General features: G+C 40.6%; 1 protein-coding gene across 2 annotated transcripts in view; it reads right to left on the bottom strand.

Annotated features, from left to right (window-relative positions):
• Positions 1–113: 113 nt before the first annotated feature.
• Positions 114–15090, bottom strand: part of LOC141742563 (signal recognition particle subunit SRP54) — a 38302-nt gene continuing 23325 nt past the window's right edge. Inside the window, exons 2-5 of one of the 2 annotated variants that reach the window (XM_074585156.1) lie at positions 13115–13291; positions 5729–5795; positions 3959–4056; positions 114–2679 (exon numbers count right to left, since the gene is read on the bottom strand). In XM_074585156.1, the coding sequence (XP_074441257.1) occupies positions 2467–2679; positions 3959–4056; positions 5729–5795; positions 13115–13291 (555 nt within the window). In that variant the 3' untranslated portion in view covers positions 114–2466. The remainder of the gene's footprint in view (positions 2680–3958; positions 4057–5728; positions 5796–13114; positions 13292–15090) is intronic. The other variant, XM_074585157.1, reaches the window with a different exon arrangement.

Below are 15090 nucleotides of genomic sequence, written 5' to 3'. Positions count from 1 at the left end.
GACTATGCCAGTAGGATGCGTGACTCAACAAGGAACAGGGACCAGGCACACGCTCCTGTGTGCAGGACTCGTTTCAAAGACCGTGCCCTTTTAAAGGAAAAGCCATAGCCAACTTCCAGTTCAAAAATTATATTAAATATAAAATAACCAGTTAATGCATTTACAGAAAAATTAAAACATTATGAAAGTGACGGCTTTCATAGAGTTTGCAAAAAACTGAAGGAAGGATTAAGTTAAGGCACAGTGAGTAATACAGTATTTTATACAAAGAAGTTTAAACCCAAGGCAGTGAGAGCATTTCTTATGCAACAGGTGGTAGGGAAAGGAAAAAAAACAACGCAACTGACATTAATTTCTTGTCAGAAAAGCAAAGTATCCTTCAGCCATAAAGGTTTTACTCTTGAGCTATGTGAGGCTTCTGTCTTTGATAGTGTAAGAACTCCCAACAAGCTGTTTTTCTGCATATTCCTCAAGTTGAACCAGGCTCTCCCTTGCAGATGTTCAGGGCTAAGGAATGATTTCACGCAGCTGTCAGCACCCTCTGACAAAAAAGTTCAAAAAGAGGCAACGAGCAGAGCATCAGAACGGGTGGAACAGAGCTGACGACTGAATCCTCCTCCGAAGACTTTGCTGGAGTGCTCATGGCAGATGAGAGGAGAAGGAATTGGTGCTCTACAGGCCATTGTTTCAGTTAGGGGGGTGTCTGAAATATGTAACTGAACTCTGGAAACTAACAGACAAGTTACCTGGCCTCTGATGGCACACCAGGCTCCTCAGTTAGTTGTTAGCGGGACCAAGGCCAGGGATGTATGATGATACCCAACACAGAATTTCACCGAAGACTTTTTAAAAATTTTTTTAGAAGTCTCGAGGACAATGGTAAGGTTCCACATAGTAACTAGTGCAGGTTCTCTGCTCCTTTATCTACAACAATCTGCTATAGAAAGTGAGTGGGGACTGACATTGATTGTCGTGAAGTAAACCACGCACAAGCTACAAGCAGAACGACAGTCATGGCAGTAGAATACCCTTAATTGGTATTTGGGGCTACTTAAAAGCTCTGGAGCTACAAAATACAAAAAAAAATAAAAATTACTATTGTTGCAGTATCGCCACAAAGTGTTTTGTTCATTTAAGAAAAAGGAAGAGTCATAAGTTTGGGGTTGTGACTTCTAATTTTTTTATATATTCTGTGCTAGAGGCGGGGAAAACATCTGTTATGGCAGCACATCCCTTACTGGTAATTAAACAAATAGTCTGTTTAGCTTAATCAAGTACACTGACTAAGGTAATCTATGCCCAAAAAAGTTTTCTAGAATCATACAATGGTTCGGGTTGGAAGGGACCTTAAAGATCACCTTGTTCCAACCCCCCTGCCATGGGCAGGGACACCTCCCACTAGACCAGGCTGCTCAAAGCCCCATCCAGCCTGGCCTTGAACACTTCCAGGGATGGGGCATCCACAGTTTCCCTGGGCAACCTGTTCCACTGCCTCACCACCCTCACAGGAAAGAATTTCTTCCTAATATCTAATCTAAATCTACCCTCCTGTTTGAAACCGTTACCCCGTGTCCTCTCATTACACTCCCTGACCAAGAGTCCCTCCCCATCCTTCCTGTAGGCCCCCTTTAGGTACTGGAAGGCTGCTATAAGGTCTCCCTGGAGCCAGTGCATTCCATACAATTTAGCAAGACTTTAGTTTATTTCCCAGGACCATTGAGCACGTAAGGAAGTGTTCAAGCAGGTGAGTCTATTCATTCTTGGCCTTGGAGTGAGAACATCTTACAGGGACGCTAGTTCTGTACTTTGCTACAGCACTGAATGGAGCAGCTGAGCACGATTAGCCTTCAAGAGCGCTGGTACTTGTTAGTAAGTTCTAAAGGGTGTTTACAGCCTCCTTTAAAGTTGTTTTCTTTTTTATAAAATCTAATTAACATTCAATCTAACATCTCTTGTGTTAAACAATAACATAAAAAAAATACATGCATACAATAGTGACAATAAATAGGGGAAATCAGACGCTATTATAATGACTTGTGAGTTACAGGATATTGATTCCTATTAATCTATTCATAGAGAGCTGAGTTGCAAACAATGTGCAAATCAGAAGTAGGTGTTTAGAAGTAGGAAACAGCACTGCATCTGCAATCCACAGGTGTTAGAGACACAGCAATTCAAAGAAAAGACATTTTTACTTGCTGTACACACAAATGAGCTCACACATTCAATTTTAGACCAAATGTTTGTAGTGCAATTTTCGTTCTAACTGAAGTGCCAATTTGGCAGAATGCCGCAGCCTTTATTAGGCAGACAGGCTGAACAGACATGGCCCAGCTCTCTCCTGATCAATAAGAATGCTAGAAGTTGTATTTCACCGAACAAGTATAATCCTATTTTTCCTGCTTCCTATAGCCAGATTGTGACATCTGACGCTTCCTATTTCCTACATTGTACAGAGCTTTACACTTAAGGAGGGACAGGAGCTCCATCTTGTTTATTTTCCCCAAGGGACTGGCAATCTCCCTCATTTTCAAAGTTTACATTCACAAATGAAGTGCATGCCGTTGCTTCAGGCTGGTCTGTCTGGACAGGAGCTTCAGCTTGTGGCTTGTTCTGCTGTTCCTGATGCTGTCTTTCTGCTTCTTCTGACATCTTGTTTTCCTGTTCCTCCTCTTCCTCCTGAAAATAGATAACCGGATTCATAAGCTACTATTTACTATTCACCACTTACTTATCTTCACTTTTAGTCTTTCCATAAGAGCATACCAGTTTCTATTACAAGGCAAGGACATTTGTTCCACTAGAAAATGGTCATTAGTTGATCATAAGATGAGGTATATTCCAGACTTCCCATTACGGGGAAAAAAAATAAATTGCTGAAAGTGAAGGATTAAACTGTGTTAAACAAACACAGAAAAAAATGTCACATGTCTAGATAAGCTGTTTTTAGTCAACAGAAATAGTGCTAGGTCTACCTGCTCTAAAGCTTTTTCAGCTCTTAATAATAGAGCTATCAAAACCAAAAAATACGTAGTAAAGCTTTACATATGTTTCCCATATCTTCCAAATGAAGATTATTATGGGGTTTTTTTAAAGCACTGTCTACCTATCAGTCACTTCCAGTTATGGTTTAGAACAAATGATAACATCATAGAATCACACAATTGCCAAGGTTGGAAAGGGACCTCTCAGATCATCTAGTCCAACCATCAACATAACTCTGACAAAAACCGCCACTAAACCGTATCTCTAAGCACTATGTCTACCCGTCTTTTAAATACCCGCAGGATGGTGACTCAACCACTTCCCTGGGCAGCCTCTTCCAATGCTTAATAACCCTTCCAGTGTAAAAATTTTTCCGAATATGCATTCTAAGCCTCCCCGGGTGTAATTTGAGGCCGTTTCCTCTTGCCCTATTGGCTGTTACTTGGGAGAAGAGACCGACCCCCACCTCGCTACAGCCTCCTTTCAGGTAGTTGTAGAGAGCGATAAGGTCTCCCCTCAGCCTCCTTTTCTCCAGGATAAACAACCCCAGCTCCCTCAGCCGCTCCTCATAAGACTTGTTCTCCAGAGCCCTCACCAGCTTCACTGCCCTTCTCTGGACACTTCTTTGAACAAGTTTTAAAGTTGAAAAGTATATTCCTAGCAGCCGCCTCTCTACAGCGTCCAGTAACTGCTCCATCCAACTTCCTCGCGCTGTTAACTGGAAATTGCATTGTACAAGAGAAACAAAGAGAGCAGTGGTCGGGACCCAGCCGCTTCTAAGACTGATGAGCTGGTGAGAAAAGGCCAGTGGATAAGCAAGCAGTAATCAAGCGTCAAATGAAAACTGAAGGCAAGCCGAAACAAAGGTTCTACAACTTCATTTTAGTGCTGGAATACGAATTTCATTTTTTAAAATACCAGGGAAGGAAAGTTGGGAGAAGAAGAGCACAAGAACCCTGTCTCACGCACATACCTCTCTCTTCATTCTGTAATACTCATCAATGGCATACTGGTATTTTGGTGTACTTATCCCCAGAACAGACGCAATCTTTTCCCCAAGGAAATCACACACTAAAAAAATAACAAGAGGTTTACATACGATTAGTATCTAGAAGAAAATTCTTAAGCACAGTTTTATTTTAGAAGGTATCATCATCTTTCCCAAATGGTTTTCCATAGTTCTATTTCACTCAAAGGACAAAACGAAAGTCTGCCAGGTTAATCTACTTATATGTAATTATTAGCTGAATATACTAATAATTGTTCTTTAAGATAAAGAACGAACAAAAGGAGAAACACATGGAAATCAATGAAAACCTACATGGTGGTAGTGTTTGTTTGAATTCTACTAGTTTCAGCTTTGGATCTAGGTTTGTTTTGCGAGGGGATAAGTTAAAGGATAAGCCTTTAACTGAAAATTAAGGTTAGACAAAAATACACGGCTACCCACTCTGTTGGCACTTCAGTCTAATGGTACCAGCAAACTGGAGAGTTATTTATTGATAAATGCATACCTCAAGTCAGTAGCAGTTTTAACAGTGTTCCATGTTGCATGGATTAATAAAATATTTAGGTTTCAGCTGTGTGAGTTTTCAAGCAGCGCTATTTTGCTAAAGCAGGTAGTGCACAGGGTCACGTATGGAATAGGTGGGCTTGTGTCAGTCAGGCTCTTTACCACGATGAAGGCTACAGCACTGGTTCGTGAGTAAAGGCAAGCAAGAAGTCAAATACATCGCACTTCAAATTGCACATCTGCCCCGAGGATGCAAATGATGAGTTAGTCATCTTTAGGGAAAACAGGTTAGAAGTTAGCAATTGAATGGTCCAAAGTATCCACGAGAACTAGTTTTATACATATCCTGGCATCCACAGCTCTGCGCAGAAGACCAGTTCAAATTACAAACGTAAGAGGCAAAACTGCAGTGGGAAGAAGGAAGCACTGACCTTCACATTCATAAAAGAAAAAAAAGGAAAGCATACCTTTGTATATGAAGAACAGATATGGCAAGGAATAGAATTACACTGTACAGTAGAGAAAAAGTGTTTCTAAAAATAGTTAATTTACAGAATAGGCTGCCAAGATTTTTTTAAAATACTCAAAATTAGGTGTACAGTGGCAGAAACTCCCTAGTATTTGTCAAAAAAGAAAAAAATATTTTACACCTTGGGAAGAACACTGGGAAGACAAGAACAAGCATTTTTACAACTTCACAAAATGTTATGAAGTCCACAGGTTAAATAAACTTCTATGCAATGAGTTTAAGATTCTTGACAATATTTTTTTGTTTATTTTGTAGCCTCAGAAGTCTGTTGTAAAGCACAAGACTAGATGTGTTGTTGGGGTAATATCTGCTTGTCTTCTTCATAAAAACTGTCAGTTTAGTTACCCCAAACGGCATTCCTTTCAGATAACATCACACAAAATCATTCCATACAAAACCTACTAGAAAGCTGATATACTCCTTTGCCAACACCACCCTATCTCCCTATGGCAAAAAAGGGGGAAAAACAAGTATTCAGCAAAAAGGTATTTTCCGTTTGTTCTTCCATTCAGTTGGTGTTGATTGAAAGTAAAAGAAAAAAAAGTGCCTAAGGCAAGAGCGTACATCTCCACAGATTAAAATACAGGTTCATTCGTATTTTTGAGAAAATGGCCAGTAGCTCACTGAGATGATTTATGGTCTGTCAAAGCGACTTTCAATATTCCACTGCTGGCTTAGCCAAGAATTAAGTAAAGCAATACCTGATAAGGTTGATGTGGCAACTCGCAGCATGTGAAACCACAAGTAGGGTCCCCACGTGAGCGTTGTCTGTAAGACAAGAGTAGTATAAATACTTATAGCTGTATGTTCACGGCACATAATAATACATGCAAAAGCTCAAACAGATTGAGAAGAAAGATCTGCTATGTTCCCTGTTTGGCAGCTACCACAGTATTTTTGTCTTAAAAAAGTCTAGACTAGACAGCCAGGAAGCAAGGTATCGCTGTAAGATATAAACCATCCCTGGAAGTGTTCAAGGCCAGGCTGGATGGGGCTTTGAGCAACCTGGTCTCGTGGGAGGTGTCCCTGCCCAGGGCAGGGGAGGTGGACCTAGATGATCTTCAAGGTCCCTTCCAACCCAAACCATGCTATGACAAATATAACCGCGTTTTACATCTCAGAACATTTGTTTCACTGGTTTTTGTTTCCCACTCCTGGACTTGGAAATGACAAGCATCCAACTCAATCCCAAGATACCTCCTACAACTAGAAAGACCCTTCCATAATATTCTGAATTCCATCAGGCCAAGAAGAGAAGTGAGCTAACAAAGTACTCCCTTGTTACAATAATGAGAGAACTGCAAAAGACTATTTAAAACCAAACCAAACCTTCAACGTGGTCCCTGAGCAAGAAGCTGCTTCCAAGTATTTACAACCAGATCCTAATTATCATTCGAAATTGCACTTGAAGAACAAAACCAGGAACAAGGAGAGAGAGGGAGGGTTACGAGAGTTACCGCAGCTCTGAGGGAACGATGGACAGACTGACAAGCAAAGCCCCTGGGGTGATGTGAACAACTAGGAACACAAAATTAACAAAACACAGGGCTCACATGGTGTCACCTCAATTATTTGCCTGTAAGTGAGAAAAGTCTCTCTGAAGTGCCCGCACACTAAGGCACGCAGCATGGGGAGTAAACACGAGGAATTAGAGATCTGCGTGCAGCTGCAGGGCTGGGATCTTGCTGGGATAACAGAGAAGCAGTGGATGGCTCGCATGGCTGAAGCAGGGATATAGAGCCTCTTTAGGAAGAACAGGCTGGGAAGACAAGGATGGGGAGTTGCCCTTTGCACAACTGTGGAGTATTGACCACCACAGAAGTACTGCAGCACCCAGACAAACTGAGATACTGACACACAGGAACTTAGGAACTTAAAGAAAAAAGAAAATTTAGAAATTAATGGGCATCCGTAGGCTATCCTCTTCACTAAGGAAAGAGGCTGCATCTCTTTTTTTAAAAAATAAACAAGCCATGTAATAAAAAGGAGAAGGGGAAAAGCAGATTCCAATCTAATGGGGCAAAAGCTGTAGGCTTTCACTTTTGTGAAAAGGCAAACTCAAATTTCATAGTGAACTAAAACATGTTTATAGTTAAGAGTCTGTTGTAATCAGGCAAGCTCTTCGTTATGTATTTCCCCTTGGTAAAGATCTCTGTGGAGGTACCTTCCCTGTAGAAAGTAGTAATTAAAAGTGTCAGCTTTTACTAAATGAAACCCATTAGCTCCACTCAGTTAGGTTGCTAAAGACTGTTTGATAGTAACCATTTAGTAACCATTTTCTGTGATCTTATTTGATAGATATCTGTAGGGTACAACCAATATTATTGTAAATAATCCAGAGACTAGTTGGTATACCCTCAGTGTGCACGTACATGAGCTACTACTAGGCTTCAGTGCTTTCCAAGCATAGCCTCTACAAATCAGTGCAGCAGGAAATCGTCCGTCAAGCCAGAAACTCAAGTTGGGCAGGCTGAAAAAAGCCAGATGCTATATATTTTTGGCAGTGGGTATGGAAAATGTCCTGCCAAGGTAGAAGCGTAAGCAAAACCAGCTGCCATCCTGCTCACACAAAAGCACCTCCAGCCCGTTGATTACGTGCTCAGTTGGCAGACAGGCTAATGACAATCATTTTGGAGTTTGTTCAGTTAAAGAAGTCAAGGGAAGTGCTGGAAAAGCTTGTTGCCACAGGTGCAAATAATGGCGTTGACAAGGCTCTGTACAATCCTTCATAACGAGGTGACAAGGTTAAAAAGCACTCACACAGTGCGCAGGACAAATGAGGGCCTGCTGCGTGGCTGTACGCAAGAAGCTTCAGGAGCCCCCTTAGCACTGAAGAGTGAAAAGACAAGCTGAACTTCAACGTGACAGAAGTAACTCAGACTCCGAATATTCTAAAATGTTTGTGGTAACACAAACATAGGAAACGTATAGGCACAGAGGTGTTCTCTATTTCTACTGTTCCCCCACCGCAATTAAAAACCAGTTTGGTGTGTTAGGAGCACTTCTAAGTTCAGCTTCACGGAAACATCTGCTTTCTGACAAAGACCAACCAGACATTTCTTCACCCCTGCCAAGCAAGGCTTTGCCAGTTCCCCTCGATTTAAAAAAAAGGAGCATTCTTTCAAGTTTCTCAAAAGGCCGTATAAAACCATGAGAGAAGCTACTTCACACAAATTCAACAGGAGAAAGGAGATGGCGTGGCGAGTAAACCACCAAGAACAATGGAACACATCCAGGGAATAACCCTCCTTTTTTTCCCCCTTTTTACTTCCTCATGGTGGTTTGGGTGGTTTTCCAGAGCACCTCAGGGATGGAAGCAGGAATGGTGAACCTGAGGTGAGAAGATGTACTGGGGAAAATCAGAATTGTCTACGTAACATGAACAGGGCCATTGGGCAACGGCTCAGTATGGACTAATCCTTCTCCATGAAATAGCTTTAAAGCATTGAGCGATACTGGAAAATGGTATCCAAGTCAGGTCCTACTAATGTTCAATAAGAACCACATACCCAGATACTGTATGTCAACCTCCTTTGTCCAGAGAAGCCTTAATGTTCAGCCTTTAATCAACGCAAGGACACAGTAATACTGTACTTCTTCACTGGAAACAAGGGGTACCAGTATGAAACACAGGACACTGGTTTATTATAAGGGGACAGTATTCCTCCTGCCATCAGTCTCTTTAGTGTACATTTCTACAATGCTTCATTATACTATTCAGCTCTCCTGACTTTATTTCAATATTTAAAATGGAAAACACAATGGTTATGACAACTGTTACAAAAGTTGTCATAAGTTACAAAAGTTACAAACTTCCTTAAAGTACAATTTTAATCGAAGTGCTGCACTTTAAGCAGGAATGCACATAATGGATTCAACCATTGATAAAACCAAGAGGCCTCTGGTTCACCAACAGAACATTATTTTCTTTCCTAGTATGGGGCTGCCGAAGGGAGCACACACATGCTCCCCTGACCTTCTGAGTGCACCATGTTCCTAAACCATCCACATCTGCATTTATTTTTGCCAGATTTCAGTTCCTAATAACACATGAACTTTCCAAAGAACGTAGAGTTTCTTTTTGCCAGAGACAACGGCAGAATGAGGTAAAGAATCGTTTCCTGATTTAAGAAAAAACAAATCCTGTATTTAAGAGTAAATATACATCATCAAACAGATACTTTTTCATTGCTTACTATGCCAAGATGCATTTTACATTCATTTAATTATTGACTGGTCATTGCTATAATAGGTCCTTCAGTGTATGCACCATATAAAACTGTGGCATCTAAGACAAGACAGTAAAAACAAGATCAGAAACACACACACCATCCTCCATCAAAAAGCTTCTACCATACTACCAGTAGCTATTACTTGGTCAGTGACTATTTTTCTCCTTCATCCCCAAATTCTTAAAAGAAAATTACAGAGTTCAACAGTTCTCCAGAGAGGACTTTTTGCTATTTGAAGTTAAGCTCCTTTTAACTACAGGATATCAAGATAATCTTACTGCAAGAAAGTGTTTCAATCTTTCTAAGCACTGAAGCTTAATAAAATTAATCTCTTCTGGAGCTTTGTTGCAGAGATGTTCTCAGGGTGAATTCTAAGGTTACTACCAACAGGTACATTGATTACAGTTGCTCTGCACAGACCTACACTCCACCTTCTGCCTACTCATGTAATAGGTGAATGCAATAAAGAGTTTATAGCAAGCGGCCCTCCAGGGATAAGCAGAAAGATTATCTTCTAGAACAGGTGAGAGAAATTTAATTACTACAAAATAAAGTTTTGGTGAACAGAAGCAAAAGGAGATTTGCATATACAGTGTAAGCATCTAAATTTTAGGACAGAATAGAAGACTTAGTTAAAGCATTTATGTTACTAAAGGATTTAAATTTTAATTTGAGAACACTCAGATAATAATGAATACTATTATCTAAAGAATCCAGGGAAAACTTTATTAAGCATACGCTATGTTCTGGATTCAATTCATTCTTAAAAAAACCCAAACCAAAACACAACAGAATGGACACTCCATTCCAAGAACGTTAATCAACTGAGTGCTGACCTTAACAAGTATCAGAACTGTAATTTCAAAGCAAAATTTAAGACGCAGTTCTTTTTCATAATTTGTTTTGTTATGAGTGGCAGCAGTCCATCACACTGACTCCTTTGGTTATCATATTACCAGGATATATACGTGTTACTTTGCTTAGTAATAAAGACGTTGTCATTGTCTGCTTAGCTCTAAACCACCCTTAAACCAAGGTACTTACTGAAGATGTTTCTTTACAACACGGCAAAATATTTGTTTCCCTTAACCTCATTCAGAACCTGACAGGATGCCAATACCAGCTGAGCTTTGAAATTTCATGATGCAAAGTTTCTATTCAAAATACTAAATGTGCTTTTTCTAAAAATAAATTGGACCAGAAGCAGCTATTACTTGCAACGTACTTTTTCGTATCCCAACTGAGATAACAAGTTTTAGACATGCTGCTCTCAGCAAACTGACTATTTAATTGCTTTTATAGAAATCCTACAATAAAAACATTTTTAAGGCAGCTGTTGGCTAAAACATCAAAGCTCAGCTTGGACTAACATTTCTTCAATTGACTGGCTCAGCTGGGATACACGAAGCATGCAGCAGATAAGGTAAACTTCATTTAATGGCAACCCTTAGTCTAATCAAGTTTATTCTGTCAAGGTAAAAAGCAATACATAATAAGGCATACTGTGCTCCACAATAAACTGTTCTGGTTTGGGGGGTCCTTTTATTAAAAAGCGTAATAAAAAATTAAGGATTTCATAAACTATAAAAGGAGAATAAAGCAATCTTAACTGTGCCATACAATATACTTTTTGGGATTCAGGAAAAAAATACGTGTTAGGAAAGCAAGAGAACGATCATACGGCACTCCCGGCTGTTGTGCACGTTTGAGGGCTCTTTAGTTAAGCGTCCATTTGTACAGCAGCGTGCACGTCTCTGGCCTCACAAGATGTACATCAAGGCTCGTGAGCCTTTCATCACTGCACCGCAGTGGAACTCTTCCACCGAGAGGAAACAGCACAACAAATTAGACAGAACTGGTCCCCTGCTAATTATAGTTGGTAAAACATGGATGTCTGACATGACCTGAGTATAGGGGAACAGATCTGACTCTGAAGATATCTACACATTACCATAACACTCAGTAAGTTTTACAGTTCTTGCATTTCTTCGAGTAGATCCTTAGGGAGGGGAAAAAAAACACCCCAACACCCAGCAAGGCAGCTTAACATCTACTCATTGTTTGTGAGCATAATGCATGCATTTTCAATCTATAAACTTCAGGTGTATTTTATACCAATGATATTCTACCTGCTCTCAGACTAATGTTATTTTTTGTTGTACACAAAACCTGCCTAACAAGAAAGAGACAATGGTACCATCAATACATCCAAGATGAAATGCGACAGCTTCACCCATGACTCGCCAGGAACCCCAGTCCCAGCTGAATTCCCATAGTCTCACTGCAGCGCAGTCCTCAAACCACTTTTTTCTTCAATATAAATTCATTTTACACGAGGGGAAAAAAAGCACCGACTGACAGTCCTTCCCAAAGCAAACCCCTTACGGTTCACCACTTCTGAAGAAGAGAATAAGCAGAAAGTCAAACTCTTCACTGCAGTCCCTTCAGCAAAGCCAAGCTCTCCCAGGATGGATATGCATATAAATAAATAGAAGGCCTACTACTGTACAGCAAATAGAGAACTTCAACCGCAACATTTCTTAGTCACAGAATCCCAAATGATGGTGCAGAAGTCATTTCAACAGCAATGTCAAGTAGAAAACAGGGCACCGGCTTCTGTGCATGCAAAGACTCTCACCTGACGCGTGGGAACAAGCAGCTCTACACCGGCATCTGCCTCCGGTGTGCAAGCAGGCAGGACCACCTGCTGCACGAAGCAACGACTCCCGGCTGCCTGACCACGCTCCAGCACATCAGGAAGCACACAGCCAATTTCGGAGTCTCCACCTCTAGCTCAGTACAGGCAACCAAGCCCAGAGAGGGCAGAGAAGGGAGCTCCGCCACAAGAAGGGAATAGGACTGCAGACCCAATTTACTGGGGTCAGAATTGTTGTAGAGAAAAGAGGTGGCTGGGACATCAGTTTGTGGAGGTGTCATAGAAGAAATATGAGACTGGGGATGTGGAGAGGTGAAGAGATGGATGCGGATCTTCGCTGGAACTGACTGCCAGAGAGCAGGGAGCTGCTGGACCAGCACTGGCACACACGACTGAGAGCTTTGCAAATACACTACCGCTACAAAATAGACTGTCAGACACACCAACAGAATAAAACAGATTATATATTTTATAACAGATCATATATATTTTATATTACCTTTAAGTATAGATCCAGAATCATTGACAAAAAGGAAAACCTACTTTAGCAGCTACAATGCACACTATTGGAGACAGCTTTAATTGTTGAAACTCCACTTGAATTTGGACCAATAAATGGAAACTCCACTCACAGGTCGAGCAACATCTTGAGGGCTTACGAGACAGATGAATGTTACAGACACGGACTAGGCAGGTCCTTTAAAACCTGCTTTTGATATATCATTAATTACACTGGTTTTCCTTTATTTCTGCAAGTCATCTGTTTCTTTTCCTTCTATACTCTTCTAATTATATCAAATTGCTCGTATGGTAACACTAAATTACAGGTTCAACTCTCCACTGTCACCAAACATAAGGAAAAAAATGCCTTCCATGCACATTTTTTTAAACAACAGTACAAATCAAGGACACACCAAACAAATATTATTAGAGGGAGACACACTGAAAAGCACAGACTAGAACTGTGAAGACATTAAATCTATTTCAAATTAATAGGGCTACTTTAGTGGAGGAGGACTCCAGGACAAAACTTCTCAGCAATACTTCTCACAGATTTCTCAGTCCCTAGAGCCAAATCGAATTAAGGGAATCATTAATACTAAATACTAAATCAGATTTGTGACACAAACATTAAAGTATAAAATGTGGGTAGTTACCCAGTAAATCAGAAGTTGCACTTTATCAAGTAAAATACCTACAGGATCTACAGGCGGCAACAGGTCTTTTTTCTCTTGTTCATCTTCCTCTTCATCTGTGCTGTATTCTTCCATTGTTTCTCCACTTGCAAAATGAATAACCCTCCTTGGAATTTTCTTCTTCTTTCCTATGACACCCAGCTCCACATTCTCAAAGCCTCTATCTCCATTTGCAATTTGCTATAAAGAAGAAAAAAAAAAAAATCATTTTCTCAAGTACATGCTTCTGGAACTGGAAAAGTTCTCTTAAAAACCTTCATAAGATATTTAAAATATTTCACGTTGATTAGCATATACAATGGACATTTGCTGTAGGTAAAAGATAAGACCGAAACGTTATTGTCTGCAGATATGTAAAAACTGATCTCTTCACTAAAAATAACAAAAAGGTAAGTGCCTTCACTTCAGCACAGACAGGTGGTATTAAAAACACGTATTCCGAAAGAGCATTGTGTTATGTAGGAGTTTCTTGAGGGGACGCTTGTCTTTAAATAATATAATGAACACAGAAGTGTTAATATTTAAAAGTATCGTTGGTTTCAGAATGAGTATCTAGTGAAATTAATCAAGTAGTCCATAGGCTGTAGCCACCTCTTTCCAAGCTGAGGCAGACACCTCTAGCACAAAAGAGAACTGAATGAAGGATAACTAAGCAGCCAGGCTCAAGCTTTAAAAAGACGCACCAAGGAATCTGCCGCGGTGGGCTTTCATCAGCAAGCATGATTAGTACAAGGGACCATGCTAAAAGAACAACACTTAGTTTTGTGGCTAAGGACACATAAAAAGAGAAGTACAATGTCTGGTTTTGTTCTTCCAGCTGCTGAATACTACAATGCTGTCTTTGGGTCACAAGCATTAAAAAAATATACTTCTAGTTCAAAGGCCCATCAATAATTCTTTAGGCTAATAACTCTTGCAGCCGGACAATTTTAGTAAGGTTTTGTATTGTATTATCAAAACAGAGCCTTCACCTTGGTAAGGCTTTTAGAGATTACTGCATCAAATGCATAAAACTGTTCTGAAAACAATTCTGTCATGCAGAGAAGCACCCAGACGTTAGGAAATGCCAGCCACATGTTTTTAATGTACCACAAAGGTTTTTAAAAATGCATGAGCTTATGGAATTGAAAACCGCATCATAACGAATGAGATACGTGTACGTGTACACAGAATTCAGGTTGCATCAAGCGGGTACATTCCAGTTTTCAACTTCTTAACAGCCTCTCACAAATCAGAATTATTAATAAAAATACGTATTTTATCACATAGTTGTAAGACATCTCTTAATCGTTACAAGGGCAGCATCACCATTCCTGTCTCTCATGCTAGATTACTTTAATTAGCTTTACAGCACAAGCAGGCTGGGTTAGCTGGGAAAGCCAGCGTGCACGGTAGAGAGGGGCAGGAGGGGCCGTGGGGAGCAGAACGGCTTCTTTCATTCCAGGCACAGATTTTTCTCATTCCCACAGAGAAGAGGGAGGGAAGGTAATGATCACGTGCCGAGCTCTACAGCGTGGAGAGGCAGCGCACATACATGTTCATCATCTCTCCCAGCCCTCGTACTGCCGCTTCTCAAAACTGCAAGTCATTTCAGCTTCCCCTAGCATGTCTTTAGGTACCATGGCATATTTCAGACGTTTTCCTGGAGGAGCAGAGCAGAATCAAGTGATAAGTTTTCCATGGGGTAATTGAGCTGAAAAGGCATTACATTTTCATGCAGAATTACATTTTCACGTAGAAAACCAAAACTGACTAGCCGGGGCCCAGCACATTCTCTCTGCGGCGTATCAGTCCTGGGAACAGGGCAGGAGGAGAACAGCAAAGCCACGAAAATACGAATGCTGAAAACAGTGAAACAACTTAAGCAGGGGGAGCGCTCCTTGCTGCCACTGTAAAAGCGGGCGCCATTTACTGCAACTCAGTTCTGTATTTTTTGGAGCAAAGAGCACCACAGAATCGGCCTTTTATGAACACTTCAC

The sequence above is a fragment of the Larus michahellis genome, chromosome 4, assembly GCF_964199755.1.
Source record: "Larus michahellis chromosome 4, bLarMic1.1, whole genome shotgun sequence".
Lineage (NCBI taxonomy): Eukaryota > Metazoa > Chordata > Aves > Charadriiformes > Laridae > Larus > Larus michahellis.
The sequence above is the reverse complement of the archived record's forward strand: the minus strand, read 5'-3'. Positions and strand labels throughout refer to the sequence as shown.